The sequence below is a fragment of the Entelurus aequoreus genome, linkage group LG17, assembly GCF_033978785.1.
Source record: "Entelurus aequoreus isolate RoL-2023_Sb linkage group LG17, RoL_Eaeq_v1.1, whole genome shotgun sequence".
Taxonomy (NCBI): Eukaryota; Metazoa; Chordata; class Actinopteri; order Syngnathiformes; family Syngnathidae; genus Entelurus; species Entelurus aequoreus.
The window spans coordinates 19,567,039-19,592,436 of NC_084747.1; the positions used below are offsets into that span (position 1 = coordinate 19,567,039).

The 25,398-nt window shown below is 36.7% G+C and overlaps 1 protein-coding gene across 3 annotated transcripts; it reads right to left on the bottom strand.

The window, feature by feature from the left end:
- Positions 1 to 1,457: 1,457 nt before the first annotated feature.
- LOC133631904 (P2X purinoceptor 4-like) lies at positions 1,458 to 23,891 on the bottom strand. 3 transcript variants are annotated; one of them, XM_062024087.1, is made up of 13 exons: positions 23,707 to 23,891; positions 23,416 to 23,563; positions 22,992 to 23,063; positions 22,767 to 22,839; positions 15,387 to 15,483; positions 11,959 to 12,039; positions 8,970 to 9,024; positions 5,552 to 5,688; positions 4,673 to 4,763; positions 3,622 to 3,687; positions 2,219 to 2,323; positions 2,052 to 2,159; positions 1,458 to 1,986 (listed from the first exon to the last, which is right to left on the bottom strand). In XM_062024087.1, the coding sequence occupies exons 1-13, from the start codon at positions 23,814 to 23,816 to the stop codon at positions 1,486 to 1,488; spliced, it is 1,644 nt and encodes a 547-aa protein (XP_061880071.1). In that variant the 5' UTR covers positions 23,817 to 23,891; the 3' UTR covers positions 1,458 to 1,485. The 3 variants fall into 3 exon arrangements, with proteins under 3 accessions (XP_061880071.1, XP_061880070.1, XP_061880069.1); XM_062024086.1 differs by having other exon boundaries at positions 8,970 to 9,105; positions 22,992 to 23,054; positions 23,707 to 23,889; XM_062024085.1 differs by having other exon boundaries at positions 8,970 to 9,105; positions 23,707 to 23,887.
- Between the last annotated feature and the right edge of the window lie 1,507 nt (positions 23,892 to 25,398).

Genomic DNA, 25,398 nt, shown 5'->3' on the forward strand with positions numbered 1-25,398 from the left:
GAAGACGGCAATACTTGTTGGTAACATGTTGATATCAAGTATGAATTAGGTGATACTGGGTGGTAACGTGTTATCAAGTGTGAATATGACGAAACTGGGTGGTGGCATGTTGATATCAAGTGTGAATATGACGATGCTGGGTGGTAATATGTTAAAATCAAGTGTGAATATGGCGATACTGGGTGGTAAAATGTTGATATCAAGTATTAATTAGGTGATACTGGGTGGTAACATGTTATCAAGTGTGACGAAACTGGATGGTAGCATGTTGATATCAAGTGTGAATATGGTGAAACTGGGTGGTAACATGTTGATATCAAGTGTGAATATGGTGAAACTGGGTGGTAACAGGTTGATATCAAGTGTGATTATGATGATACTGGGCGGTAATATGTTGATATCAAGTAATAATTAGGTGATACTGGGTGGTAACATGTTATCAAGTGTGAATGTGACGAAACTGGATGGTAGCATGTTGATATCAAGTGTGAATATGGTGAAACTGGGTGGTAACATGTTCATATCAAGTGTGAATATGACGATACTGGGTGGTGATATGTTCATATCAAGTGTGAATATGGCGATACTGGGTGGTAATATGTAGATATCAAGTGTGAATATGACGATACAGGGTGGGAATATGTTATTAAGTGCGAATATGGTGATACTGTGTGGTAATATGTTGATATCAAGTGTGAATATATGGCGATACTGGGTGGTTGGTAGCCTGTGCTAAGAAGTGATAACAAGGGTGAAAAACATTTTGATATCAAGTGTGAAAATGACGATACTGGGTGGTAATATGTAGATATTAAGTGTGAATATGGTGATACTGTGTGGTAATATGTTGATATCAAGTGTGAATATGGCGATACTGGGTGGTAACATGTTGGTAGCCTGAGCTAAGAAGTGATAACAAGGGTGAAACAACATTTTTATATCAGGTGTGAATATGACGAGACTGGGTGGTAACATCTTGATATTAAGTGTGAATATGGCGATACTGGGTGTAACATGATATCAAGTGTGAATATGGTAATACCAAGTGGTAACATGTTGATATCAAGCGATAACAGTTGCTAATATTTTGATACGAATTGATACTAGTTGCAAATATGTTGCTGTCAAGCGTGAATATGGTGATAACATGTTGAATTTAAGTGTGAATATGGTGATACTGGGTGGTAACATGATATCAAGCATGATTTAGGTGATACCAGGTGGTAACATGTTATCAAGCGTGAATATGGCGATACTGGGTGTCACATGTTGATATCAAGTATGAATTAGGTAGTACTGGGTGGTAACATGTTGTCAAGTGTGAATATGGTGATACTGGGTGGTGACATGTTGATTTCCAGGGATACTATGTTGACCTTTAATGAACATGTGTTCCTAATGCAAAAGAGAAGCGAGTATCCTCTGGTGCGATACGATAAAGTCACATGAAGACAAAAGCGGTCAAGAAGATTTTATTGGTGTTTTCTAGTCTTGTGTTGTTATGGCTGGGGCGGCGTTGGCGAGCGTGAAGCCGCTGTAGCGTCCGTCCGGGCTGGGGAACTCCTCCCTGATCCTGCCCACGCAGCAGCGAGGGATGGCGGGGCAGGTGGTGGCGGGCGGGACACCGAACCTCCAGGCCACGTACTGCTGGTAGGCGCAGTGTCGCAGGGTGGCGGTGCTGTGGCTGCGGGTGGCGGCGCTGCGGCGGGTGGCGGGCGCAGGAGACAAAGGGTCCCTGTAGAGAAGCAGCGCCTCCAGCAGGGGGCGATGTAACACCAGCCGCTCAAAGAGCGCAGACGAGGAGATGCAGGGACCCTCGCTCCGCCTGCAGCACAGCTCCTCCTGGGGGAGGGCGGAGGCGGTGCAGCGCCCACATCCACACCAAGATGGCCGCTCAAAGTCGGGTTTGGGGTCGGGCACGGGCCGAGGGTCAACTTGTGCTTGAAGAAGGACGGAGACCGCCATTGTCACGTGTCCCGCGTCCTCCTGGCGGGACAGGAATCTCTTTAACGCCACCTAGTGGAGACGCCCCAGCACTACACTTTATTTACCCTTCTGGTCTCCACGGCAACCGTGTTGGCATCCTGCAGGCGTCTCTTGAGGGACATTTTTACCACGCGGATGTGGTCTTGGTCCACGTAGGACACGCTCAGCACGCCCTGGGACAAAAACAGGCCTTGAAGACGACCACGCCCCCACGGCGCCATCAAGCCCTCACCTTCTTGCCGTCCTCCACTGACTCCACCTTCTTCTCACCGTAGTTCTGGCCCACGTCTGCAGAGTAGCAGCTGGTTTCGATCAACCAGTCCATCAGCACCGTCGTCTAGGCAACGGCACACAGGGGACGGTTAGCGCCTCCACCATCACGACACAGGAAGAACTTTCACAACAGGAAGCCTTTATTTGGGCATATGTCCATTTCAAGGTATACCAGGTGCTAGCATGTTAATATCAAAGAATAGCAGGTGTTAGCATGTTGATATCAAGGGATACCAGGTGCTAGCAAGTTGATATCAAGGGATACCAGGTGCTAGCATGTTGATATCAAGGGATACCAGGTGCTTGCATGTTGATATCAAGGGATACCAGGTGCTAACATGTTGATATTAGGGGATACCAGGTGCTAACATGTTGATATCAAGGGATACCAGGTGCTTGCATGTTGATATCAAGGGATACCAGGTGCTAACATGTTGATATTAGGGGATACCAGGAGCTAACATGTTGATATCAAGGGATACCAGGTGCTTGCATGTTGATATCAAGGGATACCAGGTGCTAACATGTTGATATTAGGGGATACCAGGTGCTAACATGTTGATATCAAAGGATACCGGGTGTTAGCATGTTGATATCAAGGGATACCATGTGCTAACATGTTGATATTAGGGGATACCAGGTGATAACATGTTGATATCAAGGGATACCAGGTGCTTCAAGGGATACCAGGTGCTTGCATGTTGATATCAAGGGATACCAGGTGCTAGCATGTTGATATCAAGGGATACCAGGTGCTAACATGTTGATATTAGGGGATACCAGGTGCTAACATGTTGATATCAAGGGATGTCAGGTGCCAGCATGTTGAGATCAAAGGATACCAGGTGCTAGTGTGTTGATATCAAGGGATATCAGGTGCTAACATGTTGATATCAAAGGATACCAGGTGCTAGCGTGTTGATATCAAAGGATACCAGGTGCTAGCATGTTGATATCAAAGGATACCACGTGCTAGCATGTTGATATCAAGGGACACCAGGTGCTAGCAAAGTTGACATCAAGGGATACCAGGTGCTAGCATGTTGATATCAAGGGATACCAGGTGCTTGCATGTTGATATCACGGGATACCAGGTGCTAACATGTTGATATTAGGGATACCAGGTGCTAACATGTTGATATCAAGGGATACCAGGTGCTTGCATGGTGATGTCAAGGGATACCAGGTGCTAACATGTTGATATCAAGGGGTATACCCATGTACTACATACATCCATGTACCGCATATACCCATGTACTACATATACTTATGTACTACATATATCCATGTACTACATATACACATGTACTACATATACCTATGTACTACATATATGGGGTGCACTACACATTGTAGACTCACCAGAGCGTAGTAGGACAGTGTAGAGCCGATATAGACAACGAGCTGAATGATGCTGAACTTTCCTGCCTGGACAAAACAAAACAACACACTTGAAATTATATCAAGGATGACGTTTGCGATACTGAAATGAATAATTAAAGATGACGTGTGCAATACTGAAAAGATTATTTACGGATGACATGTACGATACTGAAATGATTAATTAAGGATGACGTGTGCGATACTGAAATGATTAATTAAGAATTATGTGTACGATACTGAAATGATTCATTAGGATAACGTGTGCGATACTAAAATGATTAATTAAGAATGACGTGTGCGATACTGAAATTATTCATTAAGAATGAAGTGTGCGATACTGAAATGATTCATTCAGGATGACGTGTGCGATACGGAAATGAATAATTAAGGATGACTTGTGCAATACTGAAATGATTCATTAAGGATGACGGTGCGATACTGAAATTATTCATTAAGGATGACGTGTGCGATACTGAAATGAATAATTAAGGATGATGTCTGCGATACTGAAATGAATAATTAAGGATGAGGTGTGCAATACTGAAATGATTCATTAAAGATGACGTGTGATACTGAAGTGAATAATTAATGATGACGTGTGCGATACTGAAATTAATAATTAAGGGTACTGAAATGAATAATTAAGGATGACGCATGCGATACTGAAATTAATAATTAATGATGACGTGTGTAATACTGAAATGAATTATTAAGGATGACATGTGCGATACTGAAATTATTCATTAAGGATGACGTGTGCGATACTGAAATGAATAATTAAGGATGACGTCTGCGATACTGAAATGAATAATTAAGGATGAGGTGTGCAATACTGAAATGATTCATTAAAGATGACGTGTGATACTGAAGTGAATAATTAATGATACTGAAATGAATAATTAAGGGTACTGAAATGAATAATTAAGGATGACGCATGCGATACTGAAATTAATAATTAATGGTGACGTGTGTAATACTGAAATGAATTATTAAGGATGACATGTGCGATACTGATTCGAAATGTGAGCACCTGTCCAAAGACCAGGATGTCGAACCTGATGCCAAAAGCCTTGTAGAGCGTTCTCTCCTCCACGCCGTCCACCATGTTGTACTTTGCAAACCTGAACATGTGACATATGTCATATTAATACAGTATGTCTGCTACAAGCATGCTGACATCATGTGGGAACATGGTGATACCAGACATGTCAATATCATGTGAGAATGTAATGGTACCAGACATGTTGATATCATGTGGGAATATTATGATTACTGACATGTTAATATCATTAAGATACCAGGTGCTAACATGTCGATATCAAGTGTAAATATGGTGATACTAGGTGCTAACAGGCCAATATCAAGTGTGAATATGGTGCTACCAGGTACTAACATGCTGATATCAAGTTTAGCTAGAGTGATACCAGGTACTAACATGTTAATATCAAGTTCAGCTAGAGTGATACCAGGTACTAACATGTTCATATCAAGTTTAGCTAGGGTGATACCAGGTACTAACATGTTAATATCAAGTTTAGCTAGAGTGCTACCAGTTGCATACATGTTGATTTCAAGTTTAGCTAAGGTGATACTAGGTGCAAACATATTGATATCAAGTTTAGCTAGAGTTATACTAGGTACTAACATGTTGATATCAAGTTTAGCTAGGGTGATTGATACCAGTTGCATACATGTTGATATCAAGTTTAGCTAGGGTGATACCAGTTGGAAACCTGTTGATATCAAGTTTATACTAGGTGCAAACATGTTGATATCGAGGTGCCAACAAATTGGTCGCAGTGGCACTTTGTGTTGCACTTTACATAACCATGTGACATGTGATGCTAAAAGTGACATCTTATTGGACCACTCTGAACACGTGATATCATCTATTGTGACGTCATAACACCTGAAGTTGAACCCGGGGTAGAGGGTCTTGTTGCTCTCATTCTCATCCAGCCTCCGGAAGGAGTACCTGGGCAGGCAGCGGCGCGTCAGAAGGTCCAGGTTGCAGTCCCATTTAATCTGGATGCCTATGACGCCCCCCTGTGGTCAACAATGCAAGTGCAACCAGTGCAGGCGATTTAGTATAGAATTTGCAATTTAAAAAAAACACTTCATTGTTTCAATGTGGCAAAAAGTCCTTGTTCTAATAGAATCTTAATAAATGCGTGTCACCTCCACGGCTATCTTGTTCTAATAGAATCTAAATAAATGCGTGTCACCTCCACGGCCATCTTGTTCTAATAGAATCTAAATAAATGCATGGCACCTCCACGGCCATCTTGTTCTAATAGAATCTAAATAAATGTGTGTCACCTCCACGGCCATCTTGTTCTAATAGAATCTAAATAAATGCGTGTCACCTCCACGGCCATCTTGTTCTAATAGAATCTAAATAAATGTGTGTCACCTCCACGGCCATCTTGTTCTAATAGAATCTAAATAAATGCGTGTCACCTCCACGGCCATCTTGTTCTAATAGAATCTAAATAAATGCGTGTCACCTCCACGGCCATCTTGGTCTAATAGAATCTAAATAAATGCATGGCACCTCCACGGCTATCTTGTTCTAACAGAATCTAAATAAATGCGTGTCACCTCCACGGCCATCTTGTTGTAATAGAATCTAAATAAATGCGTGTCACCTCCAAGGCTATCTTGTTTTAATAGAATCTAAATAAATGCGTGTCACCTCCACGGCCATCTTGTTCTAATAGAATCTAAATAAATGCGTGTCACTTCCACGGCCATATTGTTCTAATAGAATCTAAATAAATGTGTGTCACCTCCACGGCCATCTTGTTCTAATAGAATCTAAATAAATGCGTGTCACCTCCACGGCCATCTTGTTCTAATAGAATCTAAATAAATGTGTGTCACCTCCACGGCCATCTTGTTCTAAGAGAATCTAAATAAATGCATGGCACCTCCACGGCTATCTTGTTCTAACAGAATCTAAATAAATGCGTGTCACCTACACGGCTATCTTGTTCTTATAGAATCTAAATAAATGCGTGTCACCTCCACGGCCATCTTGTTCTAACAGAATCTAAATAAATGCGTGTCACCTCCACGGCCATTTTGTTCTAATAGAATCTAAATAAATGCGTGTCACCTCCACGGCCATCTTGTTTTAATAGAATCTAAATAAATGCGTGTCACCTCCACGGCTATCTTGTTCTAACAGAATCTAAATAAATGCGTGTCACCTCCACGGCCATCTTGTTGTAATAGAATCTAAATAAATGCGTGTCACCTCCAAGGCTATCTTGTTTTAATAGAATCTAAATAAATGCGTGTCACCTCCACGGCCATCTTGTTCTAATAGAATCTAAATAAATGCGTGTCACTTCCACGGCCATATTGTTCTAATAGAATCTAAATAAATGTGTGTCACCTCCACGGCCATCTTGTTCTAATAGAATCTAAATAAATGCGTGTCACCTCCACGGCCATCTTGTTCTAATAGAATCTAAATAAATGCGTGTCACCTCCACGGCCATCTTGTTCTAAGAGAATCTAAATAAATGCATGGCACCTCCACGGCTATCTTGTTCTAACAGAATCTAAATAAATGCGTGTCACCTACACGGCTATCTTGTTCTTATAGAATCTAAATAAATGCGTGTCACCTCCACGGCCATCTTGTTCTAACAGAATCTAAATAAATGCGTGGCACCTCCACGGCTATCTTGTTCTAATAGAATCTAAATAAATGCGTGTCACCTCCACGGCCATTTTGTTCTAATAGAATCTAAATAAATGCGTGTCACTTCCACGGCCATATTGTTCTAATAGAATCTAAATAAATGTGTGTCACCTCCACGGCCATCTTGTTCTAATAGAATCTTAATAAATGCGTGTCACCTCCACGGCTATCTTGTTCTAATAGAATCTAAATAAATGCGTGTCACCTCCACGGCCATCTTGTTCTAATAGAATCTAAATAAATGCATGGCACCTCCACGGCTATCTTGTTCTAACAGAATCTAAATAAATGCGTGTCACCTCCACGGCTATCTTGTTCTAATAGAATTTAAATAATTTCGTGTCACCTCCAAGGCCATCTTCGTCTAATAGAATCTAAATAAATGCATGTCACCTCCACGGCCATCTTGTTCTAATAGAATCTAAATAAATGCGTGTCACCTCCAAGGCTATCTTGTTTTAATAGAATCTAAATAAATGCGTGTCACCTCCACGGCCATCTTGTTCTAATAGAATCTAAATAAATGCGTGTCACCTCCACGGCCATCTTGTTCTAATAGAATCTAAATAAATGTGTGTCACCTCCACGGCCATCTTGTTCTAATAGAATCTAAATAAATGCGTGTCACCTCCACGGCCATCTTGGTCTAATAGAATCTAAATAAATGCGTGTCACCTCCACGGCCATCTTGTTCTAAGAGAATCTAAATAAATGCGTGTCACCTCCACGGCTATCTTGTTCTAACAGAATCTAAATAAATGCGTGTCACCTCCACGGCCATCTTGTTGTAATAGAATCTAAATAAATGCGTGTCACCTCCAAGACTATCTTGTTTTAATAGAATCTAAATAAATGCGTGTCACCTCCACGGCCATCTTGTTCTAATAGAATCTAAATAAATGCGTGTCACTTCCACGGCCATATTGTTCTAATAGAATCTAAATAAATGTGTGTCACCTCCACGGCCATCTTGTTCTAATAGAATCTAAATAAATGCGTGTCACCTCCACGGCCATCTTGTTCTAATAGAATCTAAATAAATGCGTGTCACCTCCACGGCCATCTTGTTCTAAGAGAATCTAAATAAATGCATGGCACCTCCACGGCTATCTTGTTCTAACAGAATCTAAATAAATGCGTGTCACCTACACGGCTATCTTGTTCTTATAGAATCTAAATAAATGCGTGTCACCTCCACGGCCATCTTGTTCTAACAGAATCTAAATAAATGCGTGGCACCTCCACGGCTATCTTGTTCTAATAGAATCTAAATAAATGCGTGTCACCTCCACGGCCATTTTGTTCTAATAGAATCTAAATAAATGCGTGTCACCTCCACGGCCATCTTGTTTTAATAGAATCTAAATAAATGCGTGTCACCTCCACAGCCATCTTGTTCTAATAGAATCTAAATAAATGCGTGTCACCTCCACGGCTATCTTGTTTTAATAGAATCTAAATAAATGCGTGTCACCTCCACGACCATCTTGTTCTAATAGAATCTAAATAAATGTGTGTCACCTCCACGGCCATCTTGTTTTAATAGAATCTAAATAAATGCGTGTCACCTCCACGGCTATCTTGTTCTAATAGAATCTAAATAAATGTGTGTCACCTCCACGGCCATCTGAGAGAAGTTCTGCCCCGCCTGTCTCACCACATCTCCCAGTCTGAAGATGGGACACAAAGAGTCATTGGCACGCTGGCAACTCCTCAAGTAGGCGTCGTCCATCTCTGGAAGGATGTTCCTTCTACAAGACATATTTGTTATTGTTATGATATGGTAGATGATTTTTGTTATGATATGGTACATGGTATTTGTTATGATTGATATGGTAGATAACATGTGTTATGACATGGTAGATGACATTTGTTATATGGTAGATGACATTTGTTATGATATGGTAGATGACATTTGTTATCATATGGTAGATGACATTTGTTATCATATGGTAGATGTTATTTGTTATTGATATGATGGATGATATTAGTTATATGGTAGATGACATTTGTTATGATATGGTAGATAAGTGTTATGATATAATAGATGACATTTGTTATGATATGGTAGATGACATTTGTTATGATATGGTAGATGATATTTGTTATGATATGGTAGATATTTGTTATTGATATGATGGATGATATTAGTTATATGGTAGATGACATTTGTTATGATATGGTAGATGACACTTGTTATGATATGGTAGATGATATTTGTTATGATATGGTAGATGATATTTGTTATTGATATGATGGATGATATTAGTTATATGGTAGATGACATTTGTTATGATATGGTAGATGATAAGTGTTATGATATGATAGATGACATTTTTTATGATATGGTAGATGACATTTGTTATGACATGGTAGATGATATTTGTTATGACATGGTAGATGACATTTGTTATGAAATGGTATTTGTTATGATATGGTAGATGACATTTGTTATGATATGGTAGATGACATTTGTTATGATATGGTAGATGATATTTGTTATTGATATGATGGATGATATTAGTTATATGGTAGATGACATTTGTTATGATATGGTAGATGATATTTGTTATGACATGGTAGATGATATTTGTTTTGACATGGTAGATGATATTTGTTTTGACATGGTAGATGATATTTGTTTTGACATGGTAGATGATATGTGTTATGACATGGTAGATGACATTTGTTATGATATGGTAGATGACATTTGTTATGACATGGTAGATGACATTTGTTATGACATGGTAGATGACATTTGTTATGATATGGTAGATGGTATTTGTTATGATATGGTGGATGACATTTGTTATGACATGGTAGATGACATTTTTTATATGGTAGATGATATTTGTTATGATATGGTAGATGACATTTGTTATGATATGGTAGATGATATTTCTTATGATATGATGGATGATATTAGTTATATGGCAGATGACATTTGTTATGATATGGTAGATGATATTTGTTATGTTATGGTAGATGACATTTGTTATGACATGGTAGATATTTGTTATGACATGGTAGATGACAATTCTTATGATATGGTAGATGGTATTTGTTATGATATGGTAGATGACATTTGTTATGACATGGTAGATGACAGTTGTTATGACATGGTAGATGACATTTGTTATGACATGGTAGATGACATTTGTTATGACATGGTAGATGACATTTGTTATATGGTGGATGGTATTTGTTATGATATGGTAGATGACATTTGTTATGACATGGTAGATGACATTTTTAATATGGTAGATGATATTTGTTATGATATGGTAGATGATATTTGTTATTGATATGATAGATGATATTAGTTATGTGGCAGATGACATATGTTATGATATGGTAGATGATATTTGTTATGTTATGGTAGATGAAATTTGTTATGACATGGTAGATGACATTTGTTATGATATGGTAGATGATATTTGTTATGATATTGTAGATATTTGTTATGATATGGTAGATATTTGTTATTATATGGTAGATTATATTTGTTATATGGTAGATATTTGTTATGATATGGTAGATGATATTTGTTATTGATATGATAGATGATATTAGTTATGTGGCAGATGACATATGTTATGATATGGTAGATGATATTTGTTATGTTATGGTAGATGACATTTGTTATGACATGGTAGATGACATTTGTTATGATATAGTAGATTATATTTGTTATGATATGGTAGATATTTGTTATGACATGGTAGATATTAGTTATATGGTAAATGATATTTGTTATGATATGGTAGATGATGTTATATGGTAGATATTTGTTATATGGTAGATGATATTTGTTACGATATGGTAGATATTTGTTATGATATGGTAGATGATATTTGTTATGATATTGTAGATATTTGTTATATGGTGGATTATATTTGTTATTATATGGTAGATTATATTTGTTATATGGTAGATGATATTTGTTATGATATGGTAGATATTTGTTATGACATGGTAGATATTTGTTATATGGTAGATGATATTTGTTATATGGTAGATATGTTATATGGTAGATATTTGTTATGATATTTGTTATCATATGGTAGATATTTGTTACGATGTGGTAGATGATATTTGTTATGTAATGGTAGATGATATTTGTTATGATATGGTAGATATTTGTTATGACATGGTAGATATCTGGTATTTGTTATATGGTAAATGACATTTGTTATGATATGGTAGATGACATTTGTTATGACATGGTAGATGATATTTGTTATGATATGGTAGAGGATATTTGTTATGACATGGTAGATGATATGGTAGATGATATTTGTTATGATATGGTAGATTATATTTGTTATGATATGGTAGATAACTGTTATGACATGGTAGATGATATTTGTTATGATATGGGAGATTATATTTGTTATGACATGGTAGGTGATATGGTAGGTGATATTTGTTATGACATGGTAGATGATATTTGTTATTGATATGATGGCCGAAGGGAATAAGCGGTAGAAAATGGGTGGATGATATTTGTTATTGATATGGTAGATATTTGTTATTATGTGGTAGATGATATTAGTTATGATGGATCTTTACACGACACTCACACTTGGGATAAAAAGCTTCACCTGATGAAGTTGAAAGCGGGAAAGCGAATGTTGTTTTTGATGAGCACCGTGAAGTTCTCAGCTGACGCCAACACAGCGGGCCTGCATACCACATTCATGTTAGCATGCTAGCCTACTGGAGGTTGCCTACAGCCACAGCTATGAATGCTATATTTGTTTTATTTGTTAACCAGGCACTAATACTTCACCTTATAGACGATCCACCTGGAAACTATCGGAAATTATTGAAGAGAGGAAAATGTTATCCATGCACATTATAAGTCTACCTTTACAAACATGCTGATATCACATGATACCAGGTACAAACATGATATCAAGTTTGAATATGGTGATACCAAGTACAAACATGTTGATATCACATGATACCAGGTACAACCATGATGATATCAAGTTTGAATATGGTAACACCAAGTGCAAACACGTTGATATCACATGATACCAGGTACAACCATGATGATATCAAGTTTGAATATGGTGATACCAAGTACAAACATGTTGATATCACATGATACCAAGTACAAACATGTCGATATCAAGTTTGAATCTGTACCTGATATCAAGGGATACCAGGTGCTTACATGTTGATATCATGCGATACCAGTCACAAACATGATAGCAAAGTGCCACCATGCTGTTTAAATATATTAAGACCAGGTGTGTTGGTGCTAACATGTAGATACCAGGTACAAATATATTGATATCAAAGCTTAATATGAGGATGCAAAGTGATAACATATTGACACCATGTGCAAACAGGTTGATACAAATGGATACTAGTTGGAAACATTGATGTTTAAAGATGGTGATACCAGGTACGAACATGTCGATTTCATGTGATGTTGATATCAAATTAGAAAATGGTGATACCAGTTGCTAACATGTCAATATTTTCCAATGCCAGTTACAAACATGTTTTTAAATTAGAACATGGTGATACCAGGTACGAACATGTTACTAACATGTGATACCAGTTGAAAACATGTTGATATCAAATTACAACATGGTGATACCAGGTGCAAACATGTTGATATCATGTGATGCCAGTTCTAAACATGTTCATACAATGTTTAAACAAGGTGATGCCAGGTGCTAACATGTTGATAAAATTTGATACCGGTTACAATCATGTTGACATCATGTTTAAATATGGTAATACAAAGAGCTGACATGTTGATATCATCCGATGCCAGTAACAAATGTGATGATACGAGGTGCTAACATGTTGATATCATGTGATACCAGTAACAAACATGTTGAAATCAAATTAGAAAATGGTGATACCAGGTGCTTACATGTTGATATCATGTGATGCCAGTTATAAACATGTTCATATCATGTTTAAACAAGGTGATGCCAGGTGCTAACATGTTGATATCATTTGATACCAGTTACAATCATGTTTATATCAAATTAGAAAATGGTGATACCATGTGATAACATGTTGATATTATGTGACCCTGTAACAAATATAATGATATCAAATTAGAACATGGTGATACCAGGTACTAACATGTTGATATCATTTGATACCAGTTACAAATATGTTGATATCAAAGTAGAAAATGGTGATACCAGGTGCTAACATGTTGATATTATGTGATCCCGTTACAAATATGTTGATATCAAATTACAAAATGGTGATACCAGGTGCTAACATGTTGATATTATGTGATCCCAGTAACAAACATGTTGATATCAAATTAGAACATGGTTATACCAGGTACTAACATGTTAATATCATGTGATACCAGTTACAAATATGTTGATATCAAATTACAAAATGGTGATACCAGGTGCTAACATGTTGATATTATGTGACCTTGTAACGAACATATTGATATCAAATTAGAACATGGTGATACCAGGTACTAACATGTTGATATCATGTGATACCAGTTACAAATATGTTGATATCAAGGTAGAAAATGGTGATACCAGGTGCTAATATGTTGATGTAATGTGATCCCGTTACAAATATGTTGATATCAAATTACAAAATGGTGATACCAGGTGCTAACATGTTGATATTATGTGATCCCAGTAACAAACATGTTGATATCAAATTAGAACACGGTGATACCAGGTGCTAACACGTTGATATTATGTGATCCTAGTAACAAACATGTTGATATCAAATTAGAACATGGTGATACCAGGTACTAACATGTTGATATCATGTGATACCAGTTACAAATATGTTGAAATCAAATTAGAAAATGGTGATACCAGGTGCTTACATGTTGATACCATGTGATGCCAGTTATAAACATGTTCATATCATGTTTAAACAAGGTGATGCCAGGTGCTAACATGTTGATATCATTTGATACCAGTTACAATCATGTTGATACCATGTTTAAACATGATAATACAAAGTGCTGACATGTTGACATCATCCGATGCCAGTAACAAACGTGATGATACGAGGTGCTAACATGTTGATATTATGTGATCCCAGTAACAAACATGTTGATATCAAATTTGAACATGGTGATATCAGGTGCTAACATGTTGATATTGTGAGCCCAGTAACAAACACGTTGATATTAAATTAGAACATGGTGATACCAGGTGCTAACATGTCAATATCATGTGATACCAGTTACAAATATGTTGATATCAAATTAGAAAATGGTGATACCAGGTGCTTACATGTCGATATCATGTGATGCCAGTTAAAAAAAATTCATATCATGTTAAAACAAGGTGATGCCAGGTGCTAACGTGTTGATATCATTTGATACTAGTTACAATCATGTTGATATCATGTTTAACATGGTAACACAAAGTGCTGACATGTTGATATTATCCGATGCCAGTAACAAACATGTTATGTTTAAACATGGTGATACCAGGTGCTATTATGTTGATATTATGTGATCCCAGTAACAAACATGTTGATATCAAATTAGAACATGGTTATACCAGGTACTAACATGTTGATATTATGTGATCCCGTTACAAATAGGTTGATATCAAATTATAAAATGGTGATACCAGGTGCTAACAAATTGATATTATGTGATCCCAGTAACAAACATGTTGATATCAAATTAGAACATGGTTATACCAGGTACTAACATGTTGATATCATGTGATACCAGTTAAAAATATGTTGATATCAAATTACAAAATGGTGATACCAGGTGCTAACATGTTGATATTATGTGATCCCAGTAACAAACATGTTGATATCAAATTAGAATATGGTTATACCATGTACCAACATGTTGATATCATGTGATACCAGTTAAACATATGATGATATCAAATTAGAAAATGGTGATATCAGGTGATAACATGTTGAAATTATGTGATCCCAGTAACAAACATGTTGATATCAAATTAGAACATGGTGATACCAGGTGTTGACATGTCGATATCATGTGATGCCACTTTAGAGTTTCTAATGCAAACAGGAAGTGTACCTTGGAGGACGAGTCTTGGTCTCGATGGGACACCAAGCAGTCACCTCACACGTCCTCGTCAACGCGTCAAACTTCACGCACGATCCCGTCTGGATTCCTGGGGGAGGACAGCTTGATCCATTCTGATACAGGTAGTAGTAAAAGTAGTGACCATTCTGATACAGGTAGTAGTAAAAGTAGTGATCGTTCTGATACAGGTAGTAGTAAAAGTAGTGATCGTTCTGATACAGGTAGTAGTAAAAGTAGTGATCATTCTGATACAGGTAGTAATGAAAGTAGTGACCGTTCTTATACAGGTAGTAGTGAAAGTAGTGACCGTTCTGATACAGGTAGTAGTAAAAGTAGTGATCATTTTGATACAGGTAGTAGTAAAAGTAGTGACTGTTCTGATACAGGTAGTAGTGAAAGTAGTGACCGTTCTGATAAAGGTAGTAGTGAAAGTAGTGACCATTTTGATACAGGTAGTAGTAAAAGTAGTGACCATTCTGATACAAGTAGTAGGAAAAGTAATGATCATTCTGATACAGGTAGTAGTAAAAGTAGTGACCATTTTGATACAGGTAGTAGTAAAAGTAGTGACCATTCTGATACAAGTAGTAGGAAAAGTAATGATCATTCTGATACAGGTAGTAGGAAAAGTAGTGATCTTTCTGATACAGGTAGTAGTAAAAGTAGTGACCATTTTGATACAAGTAGTAGTAAAAGTAATGATCATTCTGATACAGGTAGTAGTAAAAGTAGTGACCATTCTGATACAGGTAGTAGTAAAAGTAGTGATCATTCTGATACAGGTAGTAACAAAAGTAATGATCTTTCTGATACAGGTAGTAGTAAAAGTAGTGACCATTCTGATACAGGTAGTAGTAAAAGTAGTGACCGTTCTGATACAGGTAGTAGTGAAAGTAGTGACCATTTTGATACAGGTAGTAGGAAAAGTAATGATCATTCTGATACAGGTAGTAGTAAAAGTAGTGACCATTCTGATACAGGTAGTAGTAAAAGTAGTGATCGTTCTGATACAGGTAGTAGTAAAAGTAGTGACCATTCTGATACAGGTAGTAGTAAAAGTAGTGACCATTCTGATACAGGTAGTAGTAAAAGTAGTGATCGTTCTGATACAGGTAGTAGTAAAAGTAGTGATCATTCTGATACAGGTAGTAATAAAAGTACTGACCGTTCTGATACAGGTAGTAGTGAAAGTACTGACCGTTCTGATACAGGTAGTAGTGAAAGTACTGACCATTTTGACACAGGTAGTAGTAAAAGTAGTGACCGTTCTGATACAGGTAGTAGTGAAAGTAGTGACCGTTCTGATACAGGTAGTAGTGAAAGTAGTGACCGTTCTGATACAGGTAGTAGTGAAAGTAGTGACCATTTTGATACAGGTAGTAGTAAAAGTAGTGATCATTCTGATACAAGTAGTCGTAAAAGTAGTGACCATTATGATACAGGTAGTAGTAAAATTAGTTGTAAAAATAGTATAAGTTCTACAAGTAGTAGTAATAGTAGTAGTAATCTAAAACCCAAAAGCAGTTAAGTTGTCACGTTGTGTAAATGGTAAATAAAAACAGAATACGATGATTTGCAAATCCTTTTCAACCTATATTCAATTGAATAGACTGCAAAGACAAGACATTTACTGTTATATTATATTAGCTCATTTGGAATTTGATGCCTGCAACATGTTTCAAAAAAGCTGGCACAAGTGGCAAAAAAGACTGAGAAAGTTGAGGAATGCTTATCAAACACTTATTAGGAACATCCCACAGGTGAACAGGCTAATTGGGAACAGGTGGGTGCCATGATTGGGTATAAAAGCAGCTTCCATGAAATGCTCAGTCATTCACAAACAAGGATGGGGCGAGGGTCACCACTTTGTCAACAAATGCGTGAGCAAATTGTTTAAGAACAACATTTGTCAACCAGCTATTGCAAGGAATTTAGGGATTTCACCATCTACGCTCCGTTATATCATCAAAAGGTTCAGAGAATCTGGAGAGATCACTGCATGTAAGCCATGATATTACAGACCTTGGATCCCTCAGGCGGTACTGCATCAAAAAGCGACATCAGTGTGTAAAGGATATCACCACATGGGCTGAGGAACACTTCAGAAAACCACTGTCAGTAACTACAGTTGGTTGCTACATCTGTAAGTGCAAGTTAAAACTCTATAATGCAAAGCCAAAGCCATTTATCAACAACACCCAGAAACGCCGCCAGCTTCGCTGGGCCCGAGCTCATCTAAGATGGACTGATGCAAAGTGGAAAAGTGTTCTGTGGTCTGACGAGTCCACATTTCAAATTGTTTTTGGAAACTGTGGACGTCGTGTCCTCCGGACCAAAGAGGAAAAGAACCATCCGGACTGTGCAAAGTTAAAAAGCCAGCATGTGTGATGGTATGGGGGTGTATTAGTGCCCAAGACATAGGTAACTTACACATCTGTGAAGGCACCATTAATGCTGAAAGGTACATACAGGTTTTGGAGCAACATATGTTGCCATCCAAGCAATGTTATCATGGACGCCCCTGCTTATTTCAGCAAGACAATGCCAAGCCATGTGTTACAACAGCGTGGCTTCATAGTAAAAGAGTGCGGGTACTAGACTGGCCTGCCTGTAGTCCAGACCTGTCTCCCATTGAAAATGTGTGGCGCAATATGAAGCCTAAAATAGCACAAGGGAGACTGTTGAACAACTTAAGCTGTACATCAAGCAAGAATGGGAAAGAATTGCACCTGAAAAGCTTTAAAAATGTGTCTCCTCAGTTCCCAAATGTTTAGTAAGTGTTGTTAAAAGGAAAGGCCATGTAACACAGTGGTAAAAATGCCCCTGTGATAACTTTTTTGCAATGTGTTGCTGCCATTAAATTCTAAGTTCATGATTATTTGCAAAAAATAAAGTTTCTCAGTGTGAACATTAAATATCTTGTCTTTGCAGTCTATTCAATTGGATATAAGTTGAAAAGGATTTGCAAATCATTGTATTCTGTTTTTATTTACCATTTACACAACGTGACAACTTCACTGCTTTTGGCTCTTGTAGAAGTGGTAAAAGTAGTAGTAGTAGTAATACTTTTTTTTTTTTTTAATTGAATTTAATTATATTTATATAGCGCTTTTCTCTAGTGACTCAAAGCGCTTTTACATAGTGAAACCCAATATCTAAGTTACATTTAAAGCAGTGTGGGTGGCACTGGGAGCAGGTGGGTAAAGTGTCTTGCCCAAGGACACAACGGCAGTGACTAGGATGGCAGAGCGAGGTTCGAACCTGGAACCCTCAAGTTGCTGGCACGGCCACTCTGCCAACCGAGCTATACCATAAAAGTAGTAGTAGTACAAGTAGTAGTAGTAGTACAAGTAGTAGTAGTAGTCAAAGTAGTAGTCAAAGTAGTACTAGTAAAAGTAGTAGTAGTCAAAGTAGTAGTTGTAGTAGTACTAGTAAAAGTATTAGTAGTCAAAGTAGTAGTACTAGTAAAAGTAATAGTAGTAGTAGCCATAGTAGTCAAGGTAGTAGTAGTAGTAGTACTAGTAATAGTAGTAGTAGTCAAAGTAGTTGTAGTAGTAGTAGTAGTACTGGTAAAAGTAATAGTAGTAGTAGTCGTCAAAGTGGTAGTAGTAATAGTAATAGTAGTAATAGTAATAGTAGTAGTCATAGTAGTAGTCAAATTAATAGTACTACTGGTCAAAGTAGTAGTACTAGTAAAAGTAATAGTAGTACAAGTAGTAGTAGCAGTACTAGTAAAAATAGTTGTAGTACAAGTAAATGTAATCGTAGTACGGGTAAAATTAATAGTAAAAGTAGTAGTAGTAAAGTAATAGCAGTACTAGTAAAATTAATAGTAGTACTAATAAAAGTAATAGTAATCATAATAGTCGTAGTAGTAGTAAAAGTAATAGTAGTCATAGTAGTACTAGTAAAAGTAGTAGTAGTAGTAGTAGTCAGTAGTAGTAAAAGTAATAGTAGTAGTAGTCATAGCTGTAGTAGTACTAGTAAGAGTATTAGTAGTACAAGTAGTAGTAGTCAAAGTAGTAGTAGTACTAGTAAAATTAATAGCAGTAGTAGTACTAGTAAAGGTAATAGTACGAGTAGTAGTAGTAGTTGTCAACGTAGTAGTAGAACTAGTAATAATAATAGTAGTAGTAGTACAAGTAATATAAGTACTAGTAAAAGTAATAGTAGTACAAGTGGTAGTCAAAGTGGTAGTAGTATCAATCAATCAATCAATGTTTATTTATGTAGCCCTGAATCACAAGTAGTAGTCAATGTAGTAGTAAAAGTAATAGTAGTACAAGTAGTAGTAGTAGTCAAAGTAGTAGTACTAGGGATGTCCGATAATATCGGACTGCCGATATTATCGGCCGATAAATGCTTTAAAATGTAATATCGTAAATTATCGGTATCGGTTTCAAAATTATCGGTTTCAAAAAGTAAAATGTACGGACGTAAGGAGAAGTACAGAGCGCCAATAAACCTTAAAGGCACTGCCTTTGCGTGCCGGCCCAGTCACATAATATCTTCGGCTTTTCACACACACAAGTGAATGCCATGCATACTTGGCAGAGGTGTGGACTCGAGTCACATGACTTGGACTCGAGTCAGACTCGAGTCATGAATTTGATGACTTTAGACTCGACTTGACAAAATGTAAAGAGACTTGCAACTCGACTTAGACTTTAACATCAATGACTTGTGACTTCACTTGGACTTGAGCCTTTTGACTTGACATGACTTGCTACTTTCCCCAAAACCCAAAGATTAAAAAGTTATTTGGGAGCGCTCCGTATCTTTCATTTTCTACGTGTTTGTCTGTCTATCAGCGTGTGTGCTGCTTGTCAGCTGCTGTGCTGTCAGTACAACAGCCAATCAAATTAGATCTACGTTGTTTTCATCACACAGCTCTCATCCAATCCAATTGCAGGACAACCACCGAACAAGAGTTGTCAAACAATGCGGCAGTGAGGAACAATTATGCCAAAGTTGGTTTCGTTCGGGTATAAAAACTACGACTTGGTCAACAAAAAACGAATTGCCGTATGCAAATCACGCAGGTGGAATATTACAGACGGAGACGCAACAACTTCCAACTTCGTTCGACATTTGAAGTTGCACAAAGAAGGGTAAGTTTTGAATGTAAGCTAACGTTTATTGGCTAAGTAACATGACTTTTATTTGCTGTGTCGTTAAATGAGTGAGGCTGTAAACTCACTGCTAACGTTATAACCATAGACATCTTATAAGTAGACGCAGCATGGAGCGCTACTGCCTACAGGCGCAGACGAGACGCGGGGCCGCCATCTTGGAGTGGTGATCCGCTCCACTCAGTGCAATTCATTTGGCAGGAGCAATGAACTGTCAGCGCATTTAATTCATCTTACCTCACTGAATACCACTCATTTCCACATGCTTTTTTGTCATACGTGTAGCTATGATAAAGGACACATGTTTTGGCAAGTTTTATTATTCATAGTTTGCTTAACAGTAATATAATATTCTTATACGCTATAAGCGACCAGACGTCCGAGATCAAAACTGGGAATATAATCCCAGAGAAAGGGGAAAAAACAGTAAGCTATTTTTAAATTGAAGAAACAATATGATTAGGTTATATATACATGCGTATATCCTACATAAACAATGTATGAATACATTAGATATCTATCTTATAGACTGTATCTCTGTTGCTGCAGCAGCAGAGAGTTTATTCTGTCTTGACACTTTGTATTGATATTTTGTATTACATTCTTCCCTTAAATGATCACGTTTACAGTGACTGTTATGTATGTATTTTTTATGTATGTCGCTTTGGATAAAAGCGTCTGCCAAATACTTCAACATATATAAACACCTGAAAGTCTTTATATCAGCTAAAACCACCAATCTGTTTCACTACATTCAGAATAAAACCAAATGCTGTCTTACCCAACAATGTTAGTATTTGAATATTGTTACTTGAAGACTTATTCCTGGTTACAATTATACTGTTAAGAAAGTATTGTCTTATACTTTGCCTAAAATGAGAATGCATTATAATCAGTGGCGGCTGGTGAATTTTGTTTTAGATGGGGCTGAAAGTTTGTAAAGCAAACCCCTGTAGGGGCGTCATCCTCCCCCAGAAGATTTATTTGTGATTCTCACATACAAATATTGAAGATCTTTGCTCCTTCTCAACTCTGGTAATATTATTTTCATAAAATACAACCAATAGTATGTTAATGTTTGCTTTTGCAAATGTGTTTATTCTGTAAAGGAATGAGTTAAATGTTTAAAATTGTTTAAACTATTAAAATGACTGTTAATAGTGCTATTATGAATTGCAATGTCAGCACTATTTTTTTTCTTGCAATTTCAAATGCACTTGTTTTAATAAATAAATACAGCGTTTTAAAAGCATACACAATCTGTGTAAAAATATTAGTCTGTGGTTAAAAGGACTTGAAAGGACTCGAAACTCAAAATGCAGGACTTGGGACTCGACTTGAGACTTTCCAGTCTTGACTTTGGACTTGACTCGGGACTTGCCTGTCTTGACTCGGGACTTGACTCGAGACTTGAGGGCAAAGACTTGAGACTTACTTGTGACTTGCAAAGCAATGACTTGGTCCCACCTCTGATACTTGGTCAACAGCCATACAGGTCACACTGAGGGTGTCCGTATAAACAACTTTAACACTGTTACAAATATTCGCCACACTGTGAACCCACACCAAACAAGAATGACAAACACATTTCGGGAGAACATCCGCACCGTAACACAACACAAACACAACAGAACAAATACCCAGAACCCCTTGCAGCACTAACTCTTCCGGGACGCTACAATATACACACCCTGCTAACCCCCTACCCTCAACCTCCTCATGCTCTCTTATGGAGAGCATGTCCCAAATTCCAAGCTGCTGTTTTGAGGCACGTTAAAAAAAATAATGCACTTTGTGACTTCAATAATAAATATGGCAGTGCCATGTTGGCACTTTTTTCCACAACTTGAGTTGATTTATTGTGTAAAACCTTGTTACATTGTTTAATGCATCCAGCGGGGCATCACAACAAAATTAGGCATAATAAAGTGTTAATCCCACGACTGTGTATATCGCATCGGTTGACATCGGAATCGGTAATTAAGAGTTGGACAATATCGGAATATCGGATATCGGCAAAAAAGCCATTATCGGACATCTCTAAGTAGTACTAGTAAAAGTAATAGTAGTAGTAAAAGTAATAGTAGTAGTAAAAGTGATACTAGTACTAGTAAAAGTAATAATAGTACAACTAGTAGTCAAAGTAGTAGTAGTCAAAGTAGTAGTAGTAAAAGTAGTAGTAGTAAAAGTAGTAGTAGTAGTAAAGTACTAGTAGTACTAGTAAAAGTACTAGTAGTACCGTTGCTGTGTTGGCTCCAGGTGCTTGAATCACAGTCGTTGTCATGACGACACAGGCGGCCGCTGACAGGAGGCTGAAGACAAAGAAGAAAAATGACAAAAAGTTTGATGATGATGATGATGAAGATGATGATGAAGGTAATGAAGATGAAAGTAATGAAGATGAAGGTGATGAAGATGATGATAAAGATGAAGGTGAAGATGAAGATGAAGAGTAAAGGTGCACCTCAGGGCAGCGTCCTTGTTTCTGTTTGTTTGTCACGATCACGTTGGTCACTACTAAGAAGGACTTTTTGTCCTACCAGGAAACACACACACACACACACACACACACACACACACACACAATAAACTACTGTCTGTCTGTGTGTCAGTGTGTTGCCATGGAAACACAAATGTCATCCCACACAAGGCAGTGTCACACACAATCACACTATTCATCATGATTGTGAAGAAGAAATAGTAACAACTACATCATTTTCATACATGATCACTTTTAAAATATGACCAATGATAGAAATGACTTTTAAAATGAGATCAATAATAGAAATGATCACTTTTAAAATATGACCAATAACAGAAATGATGACTTTTAAAATGAGATCAATAACAAACATGAGCATCATCAACAGAGTCACGTGTTCTTTCACCTGCGACGGTCCGCTGTAGTCGGCCACATCCCAGACCACGCCCCCCTGGCCGGGCAGGTGCATCTGGGCCACGCCCTTCACCTTGGCGGTGACGGAGCTGACCACCTGATCAAAGTGTTGGTACTTCCGGTTCCACAACATCACCAAGCTGACACGCGCACACAAGTCTGACTTGTAAATTCAACTTTTTAATCAGTGACACGTGTTCTACATTCACGCTAATTAGCACCAATCAATGAATGAATGTATGAATGGATGAATCATGTATGAATGTGTGAATGTGTGTCTGACCAGATGCCGAGCAGGATGGTTGCGTTCAGGCTCCACTTCAGCGACCCCAGCCGCACGCTGTGGATCCGAACCAGCTTGTTGGTCTCGTACGTGCACAGTGCGCAAGCCATGGCGGGTGCGCGCTCCTGCTCGCGTGCACGAGGAGTGCTCCTCTTCCGGCCCTGCAGGCGGGTCACGTGTCCTGGGGAGCTACGTCATCACGCGCGTTTGATTGGCAGGATGCGGAAGCGTTTGTAAATTAAGTTTCAATTAAATGAATCCTAAATCCATCAGTTTGACCGTTTTTAAGATAAATTAAGGTTAATCTGCTCTTATATACATTTGTAATCATTTTTAAGTTAAGTTAATTTGCTTTTAAATGTATCATACTTTTATCAATTTTAAAATAATTTAATGTTAATTTGCTCTTAAATGTATATTTTTAGCTTTTTTAACTCAATTTGCTCTTAAATGTATCTACTTTTATTGTTTTTAAAATGAGTTCATGTTAATTCGCTCTTAAATGTATATTTTTATCATTTATAAGTTAAGTTAATGTTAATTTGCTCTTAAATGTATATTTTTATCATTTTTAAAATAATTGAATGTTAATTTGCTCTTGAATGTATCATACTTTTATCATTTTTAAAATAATTTAATGTTAATTTGCTCTTAAATGTATACTTTTAGCTTTTTTAAGTTAATTTGCTCTTAAATGTATCATACTTTTATAATTTTTCAGTTAAGTTAATGTTAATTTGCACTTGAATGTATCATACATGTCATTTTTAAAATAAATTAATGTTAATTTGCCCTTAAAGTATATTTTTTAATCATTTTTAAGTTAAGTTAATGTTAATTTGCTCTTAAATGTATCTACTTTTGTTTTTAGAATAAGTTCATGTTAATTCGCTCTTAAATGTATATTTTTATCTTTTTTAAGTTAAGTTAATGTTAATTTTCTCTTAAATGTATATTTTTATAATTTTTAAAATAGGTTAATGTTAATTTGCTCTTAAATGTATATTTTTTTAGTTAATTTGCTCTTAAATGTATACTTTTATAATTTTTAAGTTAAGTTAATGTTCATTTGCACTTGAATGTATCATACATTTGTCATTTTTAAAATAAATTAATGTTACTTTGCTCTTAAAGTATATTTTTAAGTTAAGTTAATGTTAATTTGCTCTTAAATGTATCTACTTTTATTGTTTTTAAAATAAGTTAATGTTAATTCGCTCTTAAATGTATATTTTTATAATTTTTAAGTTAATGTTAATTTGCTCTTAAATGTATCATACTTTTGTCATTTTTAAGAAAAGTTCATGTTAATTTGCCCTTAAATGTATCATACTTAACATTTTTAAGCTAAGCTTGAATTAATTCACTCCTAAATCCATCAGTTGTATCATTTTTAAGATAAATTAATGTTAATTTGCTCTTAAATGTATCATATTTTTAAGATAAATTGTTATCTATAAAGATTATACTAATTTAAAGATGATTATTTCATAAAAACACTGGTCTTCCTCCAACAAAGATCATCTATAAAGATTATATTAATTTGAGTAAGGATGAATATTTATTTAAAAAAACACTGGTCTTCCTCTAACAAAGATCATCTATTAAGATTCTAATGTGAGTAAAGATGAATATTTCATAAAAACACTGGTCTTCTAACAAAGATCATCTATAAAGATTATATTAATTTGA